The sequence below is a fragment of the Vidua chalybeata genome, chromosome 34, assembly GCF_026979565.1.
Source record: "Vidua chalybeata isolate OUT-0048 chromosome 34, bVidCha1 merged haplotype, whole genome shotgun sequence".
NCBI classification, from domain to species: Eukaryota; Metazoa; Chordata; class Aves; order Passeriformes; family Viduidae; genus Vidua; species Vidua chalybeata.
Window position 1 is genome coordinate 125,404 of NC_071563.1, and position 21,546 is coordinate 146,949.

The window sequence follows — 21,546 nt, forward strand, 5'->3', positions numbered from 1 at the left end:
CCTGAGGGGTCCCCGAGGGCTCTGGGGGTCCCTGGGCTGGTTTGGGCTCCCAGAGCCCCTTTGGGCTCGTTTGGGCATAATTTAGGATAACTCTGGCATAATTTGGGATAATTTGAGATAACTTTGGAATAATTTAAGATAAGTTTGGGATAATTTAGGATAACTTTGTGATAATTTAGGATAATTTTGGGTATTTTCTCTCTCTGCAGAGGCAGCAGTGGCTGCGCCAGGCCGTGTCCCAGGCCCTGGCAGGGCCCGGGTTAACCCCGGTGTCACTCTGGTGTCACTCTGGGATAACTCAGGATAATTTAGGATAACTTTGGGATAATTTAGGATAATTTTGGGTATTTTCTCTCTCCGCAGAGGCAGCAGTGGCTGCGCCAGGCCGTGTCCCAGGCCCTGGCCGGGCCCGGAGCCGCCCGGGCCGAGCTGCAGCGCTGCCTGGGGCTCCTGGCCGGGCCCTGCCCCGGGGAGGCGGCGCCCGAGCGGGGCCTGGGGGACACCGGGGGGCACGAGGGGGCCCTGGCCGAGCTGGCCGAGCTCTGCGAGAGCCTGGACAACGCCACAGGTCAGCCACTGGTCACTCAGGGGTCACTCAGGGTCATTCAGGGGTCACTCAGGGGTCATTGGGTCACTCAGTGTCACTGGGGTCACTCAGGGTCACTCAGGGGTCACTCAGGGGTCACTCAGTGGTCACTCAGGGTCACTCAGGGGTCACTCAGGGGTCACTCAGGGGTCATTGGGTCACTCAGGGTCACTCACTGGTCACTCAGGGTCATTCAGGGTCACTCAGGGGTCATTCAGGGTCACTCAGGGGTCATTGGGTCACTCAGTGTCACTGGGGTCACTCAGGGTCACTCAGGGGTCACTCAGGGTCACTCAGGGGTCATTGGGTCACTCAGGGTCACTCACTGGTCACTCAGGGGTCACTCAGGGTCATTCAGGGTCACTCAGGGGTCACTCAGGGGTCACTCAGGGTCATTCAGGGTCACTCAGGGGTCATTGGGTCACTCAGTGTCACTGGGGTCACTCAGGGTCACTCAGGGGTCATTGGGTCACTCAGGGTCACTGGGGTCACTCAGGGTCACTCAGGGGTCATTGGGTCACTCAGGGTCACTGGGGTCACTCAGGGGTCACTGAGGGTTCACTCAGGGTCACATTTTTCCCCGTTTTCTCCCATTTCACCCCCATTTTCTCCCATTTTAACCCCATTTTTAACCCTTTCCCCCCCATTTTCTCCCCTTTTCTCCCATTTTAACCCCATTTTTTCCTGTTTTCCCCCCAGATTTCTGCTCTTTAGGGGGCCTGGAGGTGCTGCTGGAGCTGCTGGGCCACCGCTGGCCGCCGCTGCGGGCCGGGGCCGCGCGGGTGCTGGGGGCTTGTGCCCAGAACCTGCCGGGGGCCCAGGCCCGGGCGCTGGCCCTGGGGGCTCTGCCCGCGCTGCTGGGGGGGCTGCGGGCAGACCCCGACCCCCGCGTGCCCCCCGCCGCCCTCTTCGCCATCTCCTGTGAGCCGGGGGGGATTTGGGGAAATTTTGGGGAAATTTTGGGGTTTTTAGGGGATTTTTGGGTGGTTTTTGGGGGTTTTGGGGTGGTTTTTGGGGGTTTATTGGGGGGGCTGCGTGCAGACCCCGACCCCCGCGTGCCCCCCGCCGCCCTCTTCGCCATCTCCTGTGAGCCGGGGGGATTTGGGGGATTTGGGGGGATTTTGGGGTTTTTTTCAGGTATTTCAGGCAGTTTTGGGGTTTTTTGGGGTGGATTTTGGTGTTTTTTTGCCATTTTTTGCCGTTTTTTGCTGCTTTTTGCCCGATTTTGCCTGTTCTAACCCCAGTTTGCTCTCCCCAGGCCTGGTGCGGGCGCAGCCGGAGGGGCTCCAGCAGCTCCAGGCTCTGGGGTGGATTTTGGGGCAGATTTTGGTGTTTCTGGGGTGTTTTTTTGCCGGTTTTTTGCCATTTTTGCAGTTTTTTGCTGTTTTTTGCCCGATTTTGCCTGTTCTAACCCCATTTTCTCTCTCCCCAGGCCTGGTGCGGGCGCAGCCGGAGGGGCTCCAGCAGCTCCAGGCTCTGGGGTGGATTTGGGGTGGATTTTGGTGTTTTTGGGGTGGTTTTTTCCCGTTTTTTTTCCCGTTTTTTTGCCGTTTTTTTGCCGTTTTTTGCCGTTTTTTTCCCGATTTTGCCTGTTCTAACCCCATTTTCTCTCTCCCCAGGCCTGGTGCGGGCGCAGCCGGAGGGGCTGGAGCAGCTCGAGGCCCTGGGGGGGCTCGAGGTTCTGGGGGGGGTCCTGCAGAGCCCCCAGCCCGCGCTGCGGGCCCGGGCGGCGTTCCTGCTGCACTGCCTGCTCCGGGAGCACCCCCGCCTCAAAGGTCAGCCCCAAAATCCCCCAGAGTCACCCCAAAACCAGCCCCGAGCCGAGAGATCCCAAAACCCCCCGAAATTCCCGCAGAAATCCCCCCAAAAAATCCCTTTCCTGACCCCCTCGGCCCTTCCCGGGAGCCTTTGGGACCAGAATCCCCCAAAATGGCCCCAAAATCCCTCAAAATGGCCCCAAAATCTCCCAAAATGGCCCCAAAATCCCCAAAATGGCCCCAAAATCTCCCAAAATGACCCCAAAATCCCCCAAAATGACCCCAAAGTCCCCCAAAATGGCCCCAAAATCCTCCAAAATGGCCCCAAAATCCTCCAGAATTGACCCAAAATCCCCAGAATTGACCCAAATTCCCCCAATTTCACCCCAAACCCCGGGATGCCCCAAAACCCCCCGGATTTCACCCCAAACCCCCCAGATGCCCCAAATTCACGGGATTTCACCCCAAATTCCCGGGATTTCACCCCAAATCCCGGGATGCCCCAAATTCCCCGGATTTCACCCCAAAACCCCCCGGGTTTCACCCCAAATCCCGGGTTTCACCCCAAATTCCCCCCAAACCCTGGGATGCCCCAAATTCCCGGATTTCACCCCAAAACCCCCCAATTTCACCCCAAATCCCTGGGATTTCACCCCAAATTCCCGGATTTCCCCCCAAATTCCCGGATTTCACCCCAAACCCCCCCGATTTCACCCCAAATTCCCCGGATTTCACCCAAATTCCCTGGATTTCACCCCAAAACCCCCCAATTTCACCCCAAATTCCAGGATTTCCCCCCAAATTCCCTGGATTTCACCCCAAAACCCCCCAATTTCACCCCAAATTCCTGGATTTCCCCCCAAATTCCCTGGATTTCACCCCAAACCCCCCCGATTTCACCCCAAATTCCCGGATTTCCCCCCAAATTCCCTGGATTTCACCCCAAACCCCCCCGATTTCACCCCAAATTCCCCGGATTTCCCCCAAATTCCCTGGATTTCACCCCAAATCCCCCGGATTTCACCCCAAATTCCCGATTTCACCCCAAATCCCCCGGATTTCACCCCAAATTCCCGGATTTCCCCCCAAATTCCCGGGATTTCCCCCCAAATCCCGCAGGGCCGCTGGTGCAGCAGGGCCTGGTGGCGCGGGCGGCGGCGCTGCTGCGCTCCGAGCACGACGGCGCCCACGAGCACGGCCTGGGGGTGCTCTGCAGGTGGGAGACCCCTCCCCAAATACCCAAAAATCCCCAAAATACCCAAAATCCCCCAAAAAAAACCAAAATTCCCAAAAATCCTGGGAAAAAAAGCCAAAAATCACGGGGAAAATACCCAAAAAAACAGGAGAATTTGGGGGAAAACACCCTGGGAAGGGGAGGGCCTGGGGGCACTCTGGAGTGGGGGAGACCCCTCCCCAAATTCCCAAAAAAACCCAAAATCCCCAAAATTCCAGAGAGAAAACTTAAAAATCCTGGGAAAAAACCACAAAAATCCCATAGAAGTTCCCAAAATCCGGGGGGAAACCCGAAAATTTGGGGAGTCCTGGGATGGGCTGGGGAGGTTTTGGTGATTTTTGGCTGATTTTGGGTGATTCTGGGAGGTTTTTGGTTGGTTTCTGGGCAATTTTTAGGTGATTTTTAGGCGATTTTGGGGCAGTTTTTGGGCAGGTTTTGGGGCAGTTTTTTGGGCAGGTTTTGGGTGATTTTGGGGCAGTTTTTGGGTGATTTTTGGGTGATTTTTGTGTAATTTTTGGGTGATTTTGGGGCGGTTTTGGGCTGTTTTGGTTGGATTTTCCCAAAATCGCCGTTTTTGGCCCCAGCCTGGCCGCGGGCTGCCCCGAGGGGCTCCGGGAGTGCCGGGACCTGGTTTGGGGAGGGGGTTTTGGGGGGTTTTTGGGCAGTTTTAGGGCAATTTTTGGGGTGATTTTGGGTGATTTTGGGGCGGTTTTGGGCTGTTTTGTTTGGATTTTCCCAAAATCGCCGTTTTTGGCCCCAGCCTGGCCGCGGGCTGCCCCGAGGGGCTCCGGGAGTGCCGGGACCTGGTTTGGGGCAGTTTTTGGGCAGTTTTTGGGTGGTTTTTGTGTAATTTTTGGGTGATTTTTGGGTGATTTCGGGGCGGTTTTGGGCTGTTTTGTTTGGATTTTCCCAAAATCGCCGTTTTTGGCCCCAGCCTGGCCGCGGGCTGCCCCGAGGGGCTCCGGGAGTGCCGGGACCCCGCGCTGGGGCTGGAGGAGCTGCTGCGGCAGCGCCGGGAGCTGCTGCGGGGCCACGACGAGTTCCAGGTGGGATTTGGGGTGAAACCCGCGGGTTTTGGGCAAAACCCAAAGCGGGGGAAATTCCCGGGGGGATTTGGGGTGAAACCCGCGGGTTTTGGGCAAAACCCAAAGTGGGGGGAAATTCCAGGTGGGATTTGGGGTGAAACCCGCGGGTTTTGGGCAAAACCCAACGGGGGGGAAATTCCAGGTGGGATTTGGGGTGAAACCCGCGGGTTTTGGGGAAGGAATTGATGGGATTTTTGGGGGGAAATTCCTGGAATTTTGGGGCAAATCCTCGGGGTTTTCAGGGGAGAAATTCCTGGAATTTTTGGGCAAATCCCCCAAATTTGGGAGGGTTTTGGGTGGGGGGAAATTCACGGGATTTTGGGGCAAATCCTCGGGGTTTTGGGGGTGGAAATTCCTGCAAATTGAGGGCCAATCCCGGGGGTTTGGGGTGGGGGAAAATTCACGGGATTTTGGGGCAAATCCCAACGATTTTGGGGGTGGGAAACCCCAACATTTTGGGGCAAATCCTCAGGTTTTTTGGGGTGGGGGGAACCCAGAGTTTTTAGGGCAAATCCTGGGGAATTTGGGGGTGGAAATTCACACGATTTTGGGGGGTGAAAGTCCTGGAATTTTAGGGTAAATCCCAAAGGTTTCGGGGATGGGGAACTCGGAGTTTTTGGGGCAAATCCTCAGGATTTTGGGGGGAAATCGCTTGCATTTTGGAGCAGTAATCGGTGGGATTTTAAGGGGGGAATTTGGGGAGAATTTGGAGGATTTTTGGGGTGAAAACTCAAGATTTTGGGGGATAAACCCTCGAGATTTTGGGGCAAATTCCCGGGGTTTTGAGGCTGGTTCCCCTCCCCGCAGGAGGAGCTGGAATTCTGCGAGCGGCTGCTGCAGCTCTGCTTCGAGACCCCCCCCGAAGAATCCACCATGGACCGATGACCCCAAAACCGCCCAAAATTCCCCCAAAAATCCCCCCCGGGGGGTCACCGGCCCCCCAGAAACCCCCAGATCCGGCGAGCCCCCCACGAGCCGGGGGGGAAGAGACGCTCCGGGCCGGTCCCTGCCCGGGGTTTGGGGCGACAGACGGGGCGGGGGCGCGATCGGAAAGGGAAAAATGGGGAAAAAACCCAAAATCCCCCAAATTCAGCACGGAGAGCGCGGGGGCGGGGTTATGCTAATGAAGAGGCGTTGCTATGCTAATGAGCGCCGTTGTTGTGGTGATTGGGGGCGTGGCTTCGCTGTTATTGCCGTGGCAACGGCGTCGCGGTGGGCGGGGCTTCCCCACCGGCTGCCGGCTCTCATTGGTCCGCCGCCGCTTCGCGCCGCCGCTCTCGCTTCCCATTGGTGGGCGCGGTTCTCACCGGCGGCGTTCTGGCCGCTGATTGGCTGGCGGCGGTTCCCGGGCTCCGTGAGGGCTCGGTGAGGGCTCGGTTCCGTGAGGGCTCCGCCATGGCGGCCGCGCTGGAGGAGGCCGTGGGCACCGTGTGCTGGTGGGGGCTGTCCCCGGCCATCGATCTCCGCCTGCACCGTGAGCGCGGCGCCCCTCCCGCTGCCCGCCCCCCCTTCCCGCCGCTCCCGGTGACCGCGGCCCCCTCCCGATCCCCGCAGTCCCGGCGGAACCGGAGCCCGCGGCGGAGGCCTCGGTGCTGCTGGTGGGGGCGGCCGAGGGCCGGCACCTGCTGATGACGGCGGCCCGGGCCCGCCGGGGGCCCCCCCGCTCCATCACCGTACGGACCGGGACCGGCACCGGGAGGGGACACCGGGCAGGGCGGAGGGGGGGACCGGGCTCGGGGTCGCGGTCCCGGCGGGCTCGCAGAGCGCCGGGACGGGATGAAGCTCCCGGGCTGGGGTTCTCCCGGTGTTACCGGGGCTCTCCCGGTGTTAGCGGGGCTCTCCCGGTGTTACCGGGGCTCTCCCGGTGCTCCCCCAGCTGTTCGTGGCCGAGCAGAGCCCCGAGCCCGTGGCTCGCCAGCTCCTCTTCCTCCTGCTGGCGCTGGAAGCCCCGGAGCGGCCCAGACCCGCAGGTACCGGGACCCCCGCGGTCCCCGGTGATCCCCCCGGTGTCACCGGTGTCACTGATGTCCCGGTGTCCCCGATATCCCGGAGTCCCCGGTGTCCCTCCCGGTGACCCCCGCCGTGTCCCGGTGTCCCTCCTGGTGTCCCCGCTGACCCCCCGGTGTCCCCCCGGTGTCCCCTCGGTAACCCCCGGTGTCCCCGCTAACCCTCCGGTAACCCCCGGTGTCCTTCACGGTGTCCCGGTGTCCCTCGGTAACCCCCGGTGTCCCCCCCGGTGTCCGCCCCGGTGTTCCTCACGGTGTTCCCGGTGTCCCCTCGGTAACCCCCGGTGTCCCGGTGTCCCTCGGTAACCCCCGGTGTCCCCCCGGTGTTCCCGGTGTTCCCGCTAACCCTCGGTAACCCCCGGTGTCCCCCCGGTGTTCCCGGTGTCCCACTGACCCCCGCTGTCCCCCCCGGTGTCCCCCCGGTGTCCCCGCCGGTGTTCCCGGTGACCCCTCGGTAACCCCCGGTGTCCCGCCGGTGTTCCCGGTGTTCCCGGTAACCCCCGGAGTCCCTCACGGTGTTCCCGGTGTCCCCCCGGTGTCCCTCACGGTGTCCCTCGGTAACCCCCGGTGTCCCCCCCGCTGTCCCTCACGGTGTTCCCTGTGTCCCACTGACCCCCGGTGTCCCTCACGGTGTCCCCCCGCTGTCCCCCCCGGTGTTCCCGGTGTCCCTCGGTAACCCCCGCTGTCCCCCCGGTGTCCCCCGGTGTCCCGCCGCTGTCCCGCCGCTGTTCCGGTGCTCAGCCCGCGCCGCCGCCGTGCTGGAGCTGCTGGGCTCGGGCTCGCTGCGGGCGGGCACGGCCGCGCTGCTGCGCGGGGCCGCGGGCCGGCTCCGCCGCTGGCTCGGCACCGACCGCCACCGGGACCCGCACCGGGACCCGCACCGGGACCCGCACCGGGACGGGCCCGCCGACCTGCGCCTCATGAAGGTCAGAACCGGGCCGCGGGGAGCGGGGCTGCCCGGTACCGGGTGCCGGGACACCGGGGGGAGCGGGGCTGGCCGGTACCGGGGTTCTGTGGACACTGGGGCTGGCCGGTACCGGGTGCCTGGTCATCGGTACCGGGTTCTGGGACACCGGGGGGAGCGGGGCTGCCCGGGACCGGGTGCCGGGTCACCGGACCTGTCCGGTACCGGGGTTCTGGGGACACCGGGGGACCTGAACTGTCCGGTACCGGGGTTCTGTGGACACAGGGACCGACCGGTACCGGGTCTCAGGGTCCCGGCGCTGTCCGGTACCGGCTCTCGGGGTCCCGGTGCTGTCCGGTACCGGGTGCCGGGTCACCGGACCTGTCCGGTACCGGGTCTCAGGGTCCCGGCGCTGTCCGGTACCGGGTCTCAGGGTCCCGGCGCTGTCCGGTACCGGGTGCCGGGTCACCGGACCTGTCCGGTACCGGGCTGCCCCTCCCGCAGTGCCGGGACCGGGACGCGCTCGAGGCTGTTCTGCGGCGCTGGGAGCGGGCGCTGCCGGGCCCGGGGGCGGTACCGGGATCCGAACCGGGGGCGGTACCGGGGCCCCCGGGCTGGGACCGGCGGCTGCGGCGGCGCCTCGGGCCCCGGTACGAGTCCCGGGCGGCCGTGGCGGACTGGGAGCTGCGGATGGCGCTGCACCCGCGGGGGGTAACGGCGGCACCGGGGACACCGGGGACAGGGGGGGACACCGGGGACAGGGAGGGACACCGGGGGTAACGGCGACACCGGGGGACACCGGGGACAGGGGGGGACAGCGGGGATAACGGGGACACCTGGGGGACACCGGGGACGGGGGGGGACACCGGGGATAACAGGGGTAACGGCGGCACCGGGGACACCGGGGGGGGACACCGGGGACAGGGGGGGACACCGGGGATAACGGGGACACCGGGGGATAACGGGGACACCCGGGGGACACCGGGGGCGGGACACCGGGGATAACGGGGACAGGGGGGGACAACGGGGGTAACGGCGACACCGGGGACACCGGGGACAGGGAGGGACACCGGGGGCGGGGGCGGGACACCGGGAATAACGGGGACACCCGGGGGACACGGGGGACGGGGTGGGGGACACCGGGGATACCGGGGACAGGGAGGGGACAGCGGGGATGTCCCGGTAAATACCGGACGGGGACACACCAGGACACCGGGGAAGCCTCGGGGACATCCCGGGCGGGTAACGGGGGCACCGCGGGGACAGCGGGGAGGTCCCGGAGGGCTCCGGGAGCCCAGCCCCGGTGTCCCCCCAAGGCCACCCCCGGTGTCCCCCCCAAGGCCACCTCGGTGTCACCGGCCGAGTTCGGGCGCTGGCGCGAGAGCGGCGACGCCTTCGGGGGAGGGGGCGCGACCCCCAACCCCACGGTGCTGAGCGACCCCCGGCCCCGGGCCGTGAGTGGGGACCGGGGGACACCGGGAGGGGACAGGGGGACACCGGGGGACACCGGGAGGGGACAGTGGGGACACCGGGAGGGGACAGTGGGGGGGACAAGGGGAGGGGACAGTGGGGGGGGGACAGGGGGATACCGGGGGGGGGGGCACGGGGACACCGTGAGGGGACAGTGGGGACACCGGGAGGGGACACCGAGAACAGCGGGAGGGACAACGGTGGGGGGACACCGAGGACACCGGGGGGGTCACCGGGGGGTCACCGGGGGGGTCACCGGGGGTCACGGCCCGCTCCGTCCCCCCAGGACGGGCAGTCGGTGTCGCCGCCCGCCTACTGGGGGGACACGGTCACCGGACCCTTCCTCAGCTTCGGCCTCGAGCCCGGCGGGCTCCGGAGCCCCCCGAAGGTGCCGGGGAGAGGGGGGGGCGGGTCCCGGGAGGGGAGGGGGGGGCCGGGGGGGGTTTATTGAGGGGGGGTCGTCTCTCACGGGACCCCTCCCCACCCACCCCCAGACCGCCACCGAGCTGTCCCTGGCCGTTGTCACCGCGCTGCTGCACGAGCTGCTCACCGGGGACCCCCCCGGGGACCCCCCCGGGGACACCCCCGGGGACCGGGACCCCCCCCCCGGGGAGCGGGACCCCCCCCCCGAGGAGCGGGACCCCCCCCCCGGGGAGCGGGACCCCCCCCCCGGGACCGGGACCCCCCCCCCGGGGAGCGGGACCCCCCCTGTGACGATTCCAGCCCGCTGGGTGAGTGGCCCCCGTGTCCCCGACCCCCCAGGACCCCCCAAATCTCCCCCCAGACACCCCCAGACAGCCCCAGGACCCCCAAATCTCCCCCCAGGACCCCCAAATCTCTCCTGAACCCCCCCCAGGACCCCCAAATCTCCCCCCAGTCCCCCTGGAAACCCCCAGGACCCCCAAATCTCCCCCCAGGACCCCCAAATCTCCCCCCAAACCCCCCCAGGACCCCCCAAAACCCCTCCCGTGACCCCCCCGTGCCCCCCCCCCCCCGCAGGGTCCCTGGCCCCGCTCCCGGTCCGGGTCCGGTTCCTGCCCTTGGGGGGCCCCCCCGCGACCCCCGCCCGCCTCGGGGGGCTCTGCCAGCTGCTGGTGCTGGGCTGGAGGTGGGCGGGGGGCTCCGGGGGGGGTCTGGGGGAGGTTTTGGGGGGTCCTGGGGGGGCTGGGGGGAGGTTTTGGGGGATCCGGGGGGGTTTGGGGAGGTTTTGGGGGTCCTGCGGGGGGTTTGGGGGTCCTGGGGGGTTCCCGAGGGAGGTTTGGGGGATCCTGGGGGGTCTTGGGGGAGGTTTTGGGGGTCCTGGGTGGGCTTGGGGAGGTTTTGGGGATCTCGGGGGCGGTTTTGGGGGGCTCAGAGGGGTCTGGGGGTCTCCGGGGGGCGGGGGGCTGGCAGAAGGAGCCGCGCGGACCCGAATGGGTCTGGGGGCTCCCGGGGCGGTTTGGGGGGGCTCAGAGGGGTCTGGGGGTTCCCGGGGGGCGGGGGACTCGCAGAAGGAGCCGCGCGGACCCAAATGGGTCTGGGGGCTCCGGGGGTCTGGGGACTCGCAGAAGGAGCCGCGCGGACCCAAATGGGTCTGGGGGCTCCGGGGGTCTGGGGACTCGCAGAAGGAGCCGCGCGGACCCAAATGGGTCTGGGGTCTCGGTGCGCAGGGCGCTGCCGGCGCTGACCCCCGCGCTGGGCGCTCTGGCGGCGCCCGGGGCCACGCTGCTGCTGGAGCTGCCCACGTGGGTACCGCGCCCCCTCCCCAAATGGGCCCCGGCGGAGCCCCCAGCCCCATTTAACGCCCCCTCCCCTCGGCAGGTTCGTGCCCACCCTGCGCCCCCCCGAGCTCCGGGCGTTCCGGGCGCGGGCGGCGGCGCTGGCGCGGGCGGGGGGCTTCGAGCCCTGGGGGGGGCCCGGGGAGCCCCCGGCCCACGCGCGCTTCCGCAGGGTCCCCCCGCACTGAGACCCCTCCCCAAAATAGCCCAAAATCAGCCCCCAATCCTTCCTTGGCCCCGAGACCCCTCCCCAAATTACCGCCCCAAAATCAGCCCCAAATCCCCTTCCTGTTCCCGAGACCCCTCCCCGAATTACTGCCCCAAAATCAGCCCCAAATCCCTTCTTGACTCCGAGACCCCTCCTCAAATTACCGCCCCAAAATCAGCCCCAAATCCCCATCCCTGTTCCCGAGACCCCTCCTCAAATTAACCCCAAAATCAGCCCCAAATCCCCTTCCTGTTCCCGAGACCCCTCCCCGAATTACCGCCCCAAAATCAGCCCCAAATCCCCTTCCTGTTCCCGAGACCCCTCCCCGAATTACTGCCCCAAAATCAGCCCCCAAATCCCTCCTTGGCCACAGGACCCCTCCCCAAATTACCCTCTGAATCAGCCCCAAATCCCTCCTTGGCCCCGAGACCCCTCCTCAAATTACCCCCCAATATCAGCCCCCAAATCTCCTTCCTGTCCCCGAGACCCCTCCCCAAATTGTCCTGTCAGTGCCTGAGACCCCCACCCCAAATTCCCGTCCCTCACCCCGAGACCCCTCCCCAAATTGCCCTGCCTCAAAACCCCCCCAAAATTCGCCCCAGCCCTGAGACCCCCCCTCAAATCCCCCCAAAATCCCCCCCCCAAATTCCCTCCCAGGCCCCCTTTAAGCCCCGCCCATTCCCATTGCTAACCCCGCCCCCTGTGCGAGGCCACGCCCCCTCCCATTCATAAAGCGCCGCCGCTTTCCCACGGCTCCGGCCCCGCAGGTACCGGCGGGGGGGGGGGGGTCCCTATTTGGGGGGGGTCTTGGGGGGTCTTGGGGTCCCCGGGTGTTCCAAAGTCCCAGGGGGTTTTGGGGGTGATTTGGGGAGGGGGTCCCGGGAGGTTTTGGGGTGATTTTAGGGGGGATTTGGGGAGGGGGTCCCAGGGGGCTTTGGGGTGATTTTAGGGGGGATTTGGGGAGGGGGTCCCAGGAGGTTTGGGGGTGATTTGGGGAGGGGGTCCCAGGGGGCTTTGGGGTGATTTGGGGAGGGGGTCCGAGGGGGTTTTGGGGTGATTTTAGGGGGGATTTGGGGAGGGGGTCCCAGGGGGCTTTGGGGTGATTTGGGGAGGGGGTCCGAGGGGGTTTTGGGGTGATTTTAGGGGGGATTTGGGGAGGGGGTCCCAGGGGGCTTTGGGGTGATTTGGGGAGGGGGTCCGAGGGGGTTTTGGGGTGATTTTAGGGGGGATTTGGGGAGGGGGTCCCAGGAGGTTTGGGGGTGATTTGGGGAGGGGGTCCCAGGGGGTTTTGGGGGGATTTGGGGAGGGGGTCCCAGGGGATTTTGGGGAGGTCTTGGGGGGATTTGGGGGATACTTGGGAGCGGGAGGGGCGTTTTGGGGGGGGGAGTCTCCGTGTCCTGGGGGGGGGTCCCAGAAAGTTTTGGGGTGGTTTGAGGGATTTTTTTTGGGGGGGGGTCTCGGTGTCCTGGGTGCCCTTGGGGTTGTTTTGGTGGGGGGGGGGGGGGGGGGGGCGGCCCTGTCCCCGCGGGGGTGGGGGAGGGGCTGATAAGGGGCTATTTTTAGCCCCCCTCCCTCTACCTTATCAGCACCGGCCCCAAATAGGGGCAGGTTTGGGGGCGGGGGAGGGGTTGGAATTTGGGGGGGGGGGTCCCGTGACCCCCCCTGACCCCCCTGTGCCCCCCCCCCCGTGTCTTCCAGAAGCATCCGAATGGCCGAAGAGTGAGTGGGGGTCTCGGGGGGGTGATCCCACCCAAATTTGGGGTTCCCCACCCCAATTCGGGGATCCCCTACCCCATTTTGGGGGTCCCCCTCCCCATTTCGGGGGTCCCCCCCTCATTTCGGGGATCCCCCTCCCCATTTCGGGGGTCTCTAACCATTCTCCCCCCCTCCCTTTCCCAGGGAGGACACCTCGGTGAGACCCCTGCCCCAATTCCCCTCCCCCCTCCATTTTTGGGGATCCCCCCCCCTTTAACCCCTCGCTCCCCGTGACTCAGCGAGCCCCGGAGCAGGAGGGGGAGGGTCCCGAGACCCCCCAGGACCCCCCCCCGCAGCCCCCTCCCCTCCGCCGCAAGTCCTCGGCCAATTACCGGAGCTACGCCGTGGAGCCCCATGCCAAGGTGGGCACAGAAACCCCAAAATAACCCCAAAAAGCCCAAAAAAACATCCTGAAAACCCCAAAACCACCCTGAAAACCCCAGAATAACCCCAAAAAGCCCAAAAAAACGCCCCCAAACCCCCATAACCACCCTGAAGACCCCAGAATAACCCCAAAAAGCCCCAAAAACCACCCCAAAACCACCAAAATAACCCCAAAAAGCAAAAAAAAAAAAAAACAAAAACCCCCAAAAAACCACCCTGAAAACCCCAAAATAACCCCAAAAAAACACCCCAAAACCCCAAAAAACCACCCTGAAAACCCCAAAATAACCCCAAAAACCCACCCCCAAAAACCCTAAAAATCCACCCGAAAACCCCAAAACCACCCTGAAAACCCCAAAATAACCCCAAAAAAACACCCTGAAAGCCCCAAGAAACCACCCAGAAAACCTCAAAAAGACACCCTGAAAATCCCATAACCCCAAAACCCCCCCAAAAAAACCACCCTGAAAACCCCAAAGCCATCCTGAAAACCCCAGAAAAACACCCCACCCCCCCCAAAACCCCCCCAAAAAAACCCATGCCAAAAAAAACCCAGAAAAACACCCTGAAAACCCCAAAAGCCACCCCAAAAACTCCTCATAAACACCCAGACCCCAAAATCCCTCAATTCCCACCCAAACCCTGACCCCGAATTTCTCTCTCCAGAGAAAATCCAAAATTTCCGCCTCCCGCAAGCTCCAGCTGAAGGTGAGAGGGGGGACCCAAAATTTGGGGGGGTCCTTGGGGTCGGGGTGGGGTCCCCAGATTTTGGGGGGGGTCCCCCAAATTGTCCCCCACTGAAAGAACCCCAAAATCTCAATGTCCAAGCGAAATTTGAGGGGTTTGTCCCCAAATTTTGTGGCTTACCTCTGATTTTGGGGGTCCCCTGAGGGTCCTGGGGATGCCCCCAAATTTTGGGGCGGTGTCCCCAAATTTTCCCCCTGCTTAAAGAACCCAAAAATCTCAATGTCGCAGCTAAATTTGAGGCGTTCCCAAATTCCGGGGTTTTCCCCTGATTTTGGGGGTGCCCTGAGGATCCTGGGGGTGTCCCCAAATTTTTGGGGGGGTGTCCCCAAAATGTTCCCCCCAAGAGAAACCCAAAATCTCAATGTCGCAGCTAAATTTGAGGGTTTTGTCCCCAAATTTTGTGGCTTACCTGTGATTTTGGGGGTGTCCCATGAGGGGCACCTCTGATTTTGGGGGTGTCCCCAAATTTTTGGGAGGGTGTCCCCAAAATTTGTTTCCCCCCCCCCCCAGACGCTGCTGCTGCAGAGGGCGAAGCGGGAGCTGGAGAAGGAGGAGCAGGACAGGGCGGCCGAAAAAATTCGGGTGCTGGGGGAGCTGTGCCCACCCCTGGCGGCCCTGGAGGGGATGGGGGTGACGGAGCTGCAGGTGAGGGGACACCGAGGGGACGCTGAGGGGAAAAAGGGGAAATGTGAGGGGAAAATGGAGGGAAATGTGAGGGGAAATGGTGGGAAATGTGAGGGGGAAATGGTGGGAATGTGAGGGGGAAAATGGTGGGAATGTGAGGGGAAAATGGGGGAAATGTGAGGGGGAAATGGAGCGAATGTGAGAGGAAAAATGGGGAAATGTGAGGGGGAAATGGTGGGGAAGGTGAGGGGAAAAATGGGGAAATGTGAAGGGAAAATTGTGAGAAAGGTGAGGGGAAAATGGGGGAAATGTGAGGGGAAAATGGTGGGAAATGTGAGGGGGAAATGGAGCGAATGTGAGGGGAAAAATGGCGGGAAACGTGAGGGGAGAAAAGAGCGGGAAACGTGAGGGGAGAAAATGGCGGGAAACGTGAGGGGAGAAAAGAGCGGGAAACGTGAGGGGAAAATGGCGGGAAACGTGAGGGGAAAAAGAGCGGGAAATGTGAGGGGAAAATGGCGGTGAAATTGAGGGGAGAAAGGGCTGGAGGTGACAGAGCCGCAGGTGAGGGGACACTGGGGACATGGGGGACACCGGGATGTGAGGGGACAGTGGCGACACCGGGGGGACACTGGGGACATCGGCCACGTCAGGGACGCCGGGACACAGCAGGGCCTTGGGGACACCGCGGGGACATGGCGGGGGACAGCGGGGTGTCGCACACCGGTGACGGCGCCGTCCCCTCCGTGTCCCCTCCGTGTCCCCTCCGTGTCCCCTCCGTGTCCCCAGGAGCTGTGCCGGGAGCTGCACGGCCGCGTGGCGCGCGTGGACGAGGAGCGCTACGACATGGGGACACGCGTCAGCAAGAACGTCACCGAGGTGGGGACGGGGAGGGGACAGTGTCCCCAAGGTGTCCCCGAGGTGGCCCTCCTGTGTCCCCAAGGTGTCCCCGAGGTGGCCCTCCTGTGTCCCCAAGGTGTCCCCGAGGTAGCCCTGCCGTGTCCCCGGCTCTGCCAGCCTGTGCGGGGGAGCCTGTCCCCAGTGTCCCCAATTCCCCGGACGCCCTCAGTGTCCCCGATGTCCCCAAGTCCCCTTCACATCCCCAGTGTCCCCAAAATCCACCTGATGTCCCCCCAATCCCCTTGACGTCACCAGTGTCCCCAAATCCCCGCCATGTCCCCAAATCCCCCCAATGTCCTCAATGTCCCCAAATCTCCCCGATGTCCCCAATCCCCCTGATGTCCCCGATGTCCCCAAATCCCCATGATATCCCCAATCCCCTCAATGTTCCCAATGTCCCCAAGGTCCCCAATGTCCCCGATGTCTCCAAATCCCTCCACTGTCCCCGGAGTGCCCAGTCCCCTCAATGTCCCCGATGTCCCCAGATCCCCCCGATATCCCCAAACCCCCCCGATGTCCTCAATGTCCCCAAATCCCCTCAATGTCCCCAAATCTCCCTGATGTCCCCAATCCCCTCAATGTTCCCAATGTCCCCAAGGTCCCCAATGTCCCCGATGTCCCCAAATCCCCCTGATGTCCCCAAGGTCCCTAGTGTCCTCAATGTCCCCAATCCCCCCGATGTCCCCAATCCCCCCAATCCCCCCAATACCCCCACTGTCCCCACCATCCCCAATCCCCCCAATATCCCCAATCCCCCCAATCCCCCCAATATCCCCAATCCCCCCAATGTCCCCAATCCCCCCAATATCCCCAATCCCCCCAATCCCCCCACTGTCCCCACCATCCCCAATCCCCCCAATATCCCCAATCCCCCCAATCCCCCCGATGTCCCCAATCCCCCCAATGTCCCCAATCCCCCCAATATCCCCAATCCCCCCAAATCCCCCCGCCGTCCCCAACGGCCGCGCCACCCCGTGCAGCTGGAGGAGCTGCGGCGCCGCGTGGCCGCGGGCCGCTTCGTGCGGCCCAACCTGCGGCGGGTGCGCCTGTCGGCCGACGCCATGATGGCGGCGCTGCTGGGCACCAAGCCGCGCGTGGGCACCGACCTGAGGGCCGGCCTGCGCCAGGTGCGCAAGGACGACGCCGAGAAGGTGAGGGGACCCCGGGGGCGCTCCCGGGGGGGCTGTTCGGGTGGTTTTGGGCTGCTCTGGGGCGTTTTTGTGGTGTTTTTTGAGGCGGTTTTGGGGTATTTGTGTGGTGGTTTTGAGGCGGTTTTGTGGTGCATTGTGGGTATTTTTTGTGGTCTTTTTTGAGGAGGTTTTGGGGTATTTGTGTGGTGGTTTTGAGGCGGTTTTGTGGTGCATTGTGGGTATTTTTTGTGGTCTTTTTTGAGGAGGTTTTGGGGTATTTGTGTGGTGGTTTTGAGGCGGTTTTGTGGTGCATTGTGGGTATTTTTTGTGGTGTTTTTTGAGGCGGTTTTGGGGTATTTGTGTGGTGGTTTTGTGGTGCATTGTGGGTATTTTTTGTGGCGTTTTTGAGGCGTTTTTGTGGTGCATTGTGGGTATTTTTGTGGTGTTTTTTGAGGTGGTTTTGGGGTATTTTTGAGGCGTTTTTGTGGTGCATTGTGGGTATTTTTGTGGTGTTTTTTGAGGCGGTTTTGGGGTGGTTTTGAGGTGGTTTTGGGGTATTTTTGAGGCATTTTTGTGGTGCATTGTGGGTGTTTTTTGTGGTGTTTTCGAGGTGGTTTTTGTGGGTGTTTTTGAGGTGGTTTTGGTGTGTTTTTGAGGTGTTTTTCGTGGTGTTTTTTGAGACGGTTTTGGGGTATTTGTATGGTGTTTTTGTGGTGCATTGTGGGTATTTTTTGTGGGTGTTTTTGAGACGGTTTTGGGGTACTTTTGAGGCGGTTTTGTGGTGCATTGTGGGTATTTTTTGTGGTGTTTTTTGAGGCGGTTTTGGGGTATTTGTATGGTGTTTTTAGGGTGTTTTTGAGGCCTTTTATTGTGGTAATTTTGTGGTGTTTTGGGGGTATTTTTGCGGTGGTTTTGGGTGTGTTTTGGAGGTGTTTTCGGGGTATTTTTGAGGGTAGGTTTTGGGTGGTTTTGGGATGTTTTTAGGGAGTGTTTTTGAGGTGGCTTTGGGAGCGGTTTTTTAGTGGATTTAGGTTTTTTTGGGGGTGTTTTTAATGGTGTTTCAGGGTAGTTTTGTGGTATTTTTGTGGTATTTTGGAGATGTTTTTGTGGTATTTTTGAGGTGTTTTCTGGTGTTTTAGGGGTGTTTCTGTGGTAGTTCTGGGAGTGCATTTTGGGTGGCTTCGAGACGTTTTTGAGGTGGTTTTGGGGTTTTTGGGAAGGCTTTTAGTAGTGTTTTGAGGTAGTTTCACAGGTGGTTTCTGGGTATTTATAGGGGTGTTTTGTGGATGTTTTAGGGTTTTTGGGGGTATTTTTAGGAGGGATTTTGGGTGGGTTTCGTGGCGATTTTAAGAGGTTTTTGGGGGGGTGTTTTCAGTGGTGTTTTGGGGGAGTTTTGGGGGTGTATCTGGGGGACACTGGGGACAATGTCCCAGGAGAGCTACGAGGTCGGCGACTGGCGCAAGAACGTGGACGCCATGAGCGGCATGGAGGGGCGCAAGAAGAAGTTCGAGGGGGCGGCGGCCTGAGGGTGAGACCCCCACCAAAACCTCCCAAAAAATCCCAGGGTTCTGCTCAAAAAAAAATCCCCAGGATCACCCTGAAAAACCCTGAGATTTTTTTCCCCTCCCAAAACAACCCAGGACCCACACCCCAAAAATCCCCAATTTGCCCCCAAAAAACCCCTGTGATTCTCCCCAAAAATAACCCAGGACCCACACCCTAAAAATCCCCAATTTCCCCCAGAAAAACCCTGGGATTCTCCCCAAAAATAACCCAGGACCCACACCCCAAAAATCCCCAATTTCCCCCCAAAAAACCCTGGGATTCCCCCCCAAAACAACCCAGGACCTACACCCCAAAAATCCCCAATTTTCCCCCCAAAAAACTGTGATTCTCCCCAAAAAAGAACCCAGGACCCACACCCCAAAAATCCCCGGTTTCCCCCCCAAAAATCCTGTGATTCTCCCCAAAAATAACCCAGGACCTACACCCTAAAAATCCCCAATTTCCCCCTCAAAAAAACCTGGGATTCCCCCCCAAAACAACCCAGGACCCACACTCCAAAAACTCCGGAATTCCCCCCGAGAAACCCTCCCCAAAAATCCCCAGAATTCCCCTCAAAAAAACCCTTGTGATTCTCCCCCAAAAACCCCCGGGCCCCTTCCCAAAAAATTGAGATTCCCCTCCAAAAATCCTCGGGATTCCCCCTCCCAAAAACCTCCAGAATTCCCCCCAGAAAACTCCTGGGATTTTCCCCCAAAAAACCCTGGGACTCTTCCCCACAAAACTGGGATTCCCTCCCAAAAAAAAAAAAAAACCCAAACAGGATTGCCCCAAAACTCCCAGGGAATCCCTCCAAAAAATCACCCCAGAGACCCCTCTTCTTTTAAAACCCCATGATCCCCCCCCACAAAAAAAAAAACCCAGGACCCCTTCCCAAATTCCCCAAATTTCTACAGGAGGAGCCCCCACGGAGCCCCCCCTTCCATCATCACCTTCATCACCTTCATCACCCTCATCATCATCATCACCACGGGCACTGGCACGACCCCCCGCCCAAAACAAACCCCCTGCCCCAATAAACTTCCCTTTCAGCATCAATTAACGCAGTCATTGAGCGGTGCTTGTTAATTAACCCAGTCCAGAGTGGGGGAAATCACGCAGGGATTTGGGGCAGCCATTTTATCCCCTCACGTTTCCCGCCTTTTTTATCCCCTCACGTTTCCCGCCTTTTTTTCTCCCCTCACGTTTCCCGCCATTTTTATCCCCTCACGTTTCCCGCCTTTTTCTCCCCTCACGTTTCCCGCCTTTTTTCTCCCCTCACGTTTCCCGCCATTTTTATCCCCTCACGTTTCCCGCCTTTTTTATCCCCTCACGTTTCCCGCCTTTTTTCTCCCCTCACGTTTCCCGCCATTTTTCTCCCCTCGCATTTCCTCCATTTTCCCCTCACATTTCCCCAATTTTCCCCTCACATTTTCCTCCCTTTTCCCCCTCACGTTTCCTCCATTTTCCCCTCATGTTTTCCTGCCATTTTCCCCTCACATTTCCCTCATTTCCCCCTCACGTTTCCTCCATTTTCACCTCACGTTTCTGCCATTTTCTCCCCTCATGTTTCCCACTCTTTCCCCCTCACATTTCCCCAGTTTTCCCCTCACATTTTCTTCTATTTTCTCCTCCTGTTTTCCCGCCCTTTTCCCCCTTGCATTTCCCTCCATTTCCCTCCTCATGTTTCCTCCATTTTCCCCTCACATTTTTCTGCCATTTTCCCCTCACATTTCCCCAATTTCCCCCTCACCTTTCCCCCATTTTCCCCTCACATTTCCCCAATTTTCCCCTCACATTTCCCCAATTTTCCCGTCATGTTTCCTCCATTTTCCCCTCACATTTTCCTCCCTTTTCCCCCTCACCTTTCCCCAATTTTCCCCTCACATTTCCCCAATTTTCCCCTCACGTTTCCACCCCCAGGACCCCTCCCCAAAAACCTCTGCGATTCCTCCCAAAAACCCCCTGGGACCCCTCCCCAAAATCCCAAGGACTCCTCCCCAAAACCACCCTGGGATTGCCCTTAAAAATCCCTGAGACCCCTCCTCTAAAAAAAAAAAAAAAAACCAAAACCCCTGGGATTCCCCCCCCAAAAACCTCAGGATTTTCCCTGTAAAAATCCCCGAGACCCCTCCCCAAAAACCCCCCAAAAAACCTCAGGATTTTCCCCCCAAAAAATCCCCAAGATAAACCCCCTCCCCAAAATACCCCCCCCCAAATAAAACCCCCTTCATCATTACTGGCGTCATTGATTGGTGTTTATTAATTAGCCCAATTTGGGGAGGGGTCCCGCCTTTGGCAGGGCCCCGAAGGCACTGGGGGGGGGCTGTGGGGACCCCCAAATTGGGGAGGGGTCCTGAGGGTGTTTATGGGGGAATTTCAGGCGGTCCTGGGGGTGTTTTTGGGGGTCCTGAGCAAATCCGGGCGTTCCTTGGGGGGGTCTCTGGGGGTCTCCTCCCCTTTTTGGGGGTCTTTAGGGGGGTCCTGGGGGGGTCTTGGGGACATCCGAGCTGGGGGGTCATGGGGAGGGGGCTCCTGGGGGGTCCCGGGGGGGTCCTGGGGGTTTTTTGGGGGGTCCTGAGGACCTTTTGGGGGGTCTTCCCCCTCTTTTTTGGGTTGCAGAGGGTTTTTTGGGGGGTCTTTCCCCTCTTTTTTGGGTTGCAGAGGGTTTTTTGGGGGGTCTTCCCCCTCTTTTTGGGAGTCCTGAGCGGTTTCAGGGGGGTCCTGAGGATCTTCCTGGGGGTCTTCCCCCTCTTTTTGGGGCTCCAGAGGGTTTTTCTGGGGTGTTTCCCCCTGATTTTGGGGGTCCTGAGGGTTTTCAGGGGGGTCCTGAGGGCTTTTTTGGGGTGTTTCCCCCTGATTTTGGGGCTCCAGAGGGCTTTTTTGGGGTGTTTCCCCCTGATTTTGGGGCTCCTGAGGGTTTTTTTGGGGTGTTTCCCCCTGATTTTGGGGCTCCTGAGGGTTTTTTTGGGGCGTTTCCCCCTGATTTTGGGGCTCCTGAGGGTTTTTTTGGGGCGTTTCCCCCTGATTTTGGGGCTCCTGAGGGTTTTTTTGGGGCGTTTCCCCCTGATTTTGGGGCTCCTGAGGGATTTCCGGGGGGTCCCAGGGGAAGGAGACCCCCAGCCCCGCCATGCGCTCGCGGTAGACGAGGTCGAAGCGCCGGCTCTGCTCCGGGCTCAGGTGGTTCCGCCAGTCCCCCGAGATCCCTGCGGAAAACGGGGAGAAAAGGGGCGAAAATGGGCAAAAACGGGGAGAAAATGGGGAAAATGGGCAAAAACGGGGAGAAAATGGGGAGAAATGGGGAGAAAATGGGGAGAAAATGGGGAAAAACGGGGAGAAAATGGGGAAAAACGGGGAGAAATGGGCAAAATCGGGGAGAAAATGGGGAGAAAATGGGCAAAAATTGTCAAAAAAAGGGGAGAAAATGGGGGGAAAGGGCAAAAATGGGGAGAAAAGGGGG

The 21,546-nt window shown here is 60.9% G+C and overlaps 3 protein-coding genes across 12 annotated transcripts in view; all 3 read left to right on the forward strand.

The window, feature by feature from the left end:
• Positions 1–5,808, forward strand: part of HSPBP1 (HSPA (Hsp70) binding protein 1) — a 6,472-nt gene extending 664 nt beyond the window's left edge. The window contains exons 2-7 of the mRNA XM_053968355.1: positions 334–568; positions 1,286–1,507; positions 2,206–2,361; positions 3,463–3,559; positions 4,512–4,623; positions 5,470–5,808. Coding sequence (XP_053824330.1) covers positions 334–568; positions 1,286–1,507; positions 2,206–2,361; positions 3,463–3,559; positions 4,512–4,623; positions 5,470–5,547 — 900 coding nt within the window. The 3' untranslated portion in view covers positions 5,548–5,808. The remainder of the gene's footprint in view (positions 1–333; positions 569–1,285; positions 1,508–2,205; positions 2,362–3,462; positions 3,560–4,511; positions 4,624–5,469) is intronic.
• A 42-nt stretch (positions 5,809–5,850) lies between these two features.
• DNAAF3 (dynein axonemal assembly factor 3) lies at positions 5,851–13,012 on the forward strand. 10 transcript variants are annotated; one of them, XR_008435351.1, is made up of 12 exons: positions 5,910–6,136; positions 6,217–6,335; positions 6,539–6,632; positions 7,410–7,594; positions 8,077–8,283; positions 8,913–9,026; positions 9,329–9,430; positions 9,537–9,773; positions 10,692–10,766; positions 10,843–11,774; positions 12,706–12,726; positions 12,907–13,012. XR_008435351.1 is itself a non-coding variant. In XM_053968453.1 (10 exons), the coding sequence occupies exons 1-10, from the start codon at positions 6,058–6,060 to the stop codon at positions 10,985–10,987; spliced, it is 1,347 nt and encodes a 448-aa protein (XP_053824428.1). In that variant the 5' UTR covers positions 5,851–6,057; the 3' UTR covers positions 10,988–11,078. The 10 variants fall into 10 exon arrangements, 5 of the variants coding, with proteins under 5 accessions (XP_053824428.1, XP_053824431.1, XP_053824429.1 ...); XR_008435355.1 differs by lacking the exons at positions 12,706–12,726; positions 12,907–13,012 and adding an exon at positions 10,042–10,150 and having other exon boundaries at positions 5,851–6,136; positions 10,843–10,928; XR_008435354.1 differs by lacking the exon at positions 9,329–9,430.
• TNNI3 (troponin I3, cardiac type) lies at positions 12,716–19,145 on the forward strand. Its single transcript, XM_053968356.1, has 9 exons — positions 12,716–12,726; positions 12,907–12,919; positions 13,002–13,124; positions 13,813–13,854; positions 14,404–14,538; positions 15,304–15,393; positions 16,395–16,565; positions 17,978–18,072; positions 19,004–19,145. Exons 1-8 carry the CDS (start codon positions 12,716–12,718, stop codon positions 18,068–18,070), a joined length of 678 nt encoding a protein of 225 aa, XP_053824331.1. The 3' UTR covers positions 18,071–18,072; positions 19,004–19,145.
• Positions 19,146–21,546: the final 2,401 nt, after the last annotated feature.

Bases quoted from the DNA above. Each gene is read 5' to 3' on its own strand.
- TNNI3 (XM_053968356.1), top strand. The intron at 13,855-14,403 runs GTGAGAGGGGGG...CCCCCCCCCCAG, and splicing joins CCCGCAAGCTCCAGCTGAAG to ACGCTGCTGCTGCAGAGGGC. The intron at 16,566-17,977 runs GTGAGGGGACCC...ACAATGTCCCAG, and splicing joins GCAAGGACGACGCCGAGAAG to GAGAGCTACGAGGTCGGCGA.
- DNAAF3 (XM_053968452.1), top strand. From the start codon at position 6,439: ATGAAGCTCCCGGGCTGGGGTTCTCCCGGTGTTACCGGGGCTCTCCCG. The intron at 7,595-8,076 runs GTCAGAACCGGG...CCCCTCCCGCAG, and splicing joins CCGACCTGCGCCTCATGAAG to TGCCGGGACCGGGACGCGCT. The intron at 9,027-9,328 runs GTGAGTGGGGAC...CCGTCCCCCCAG, and splicing joins GCGACCCCCGGCCCCGGGCC to GACGGGCAGTCGGTGTCGCC.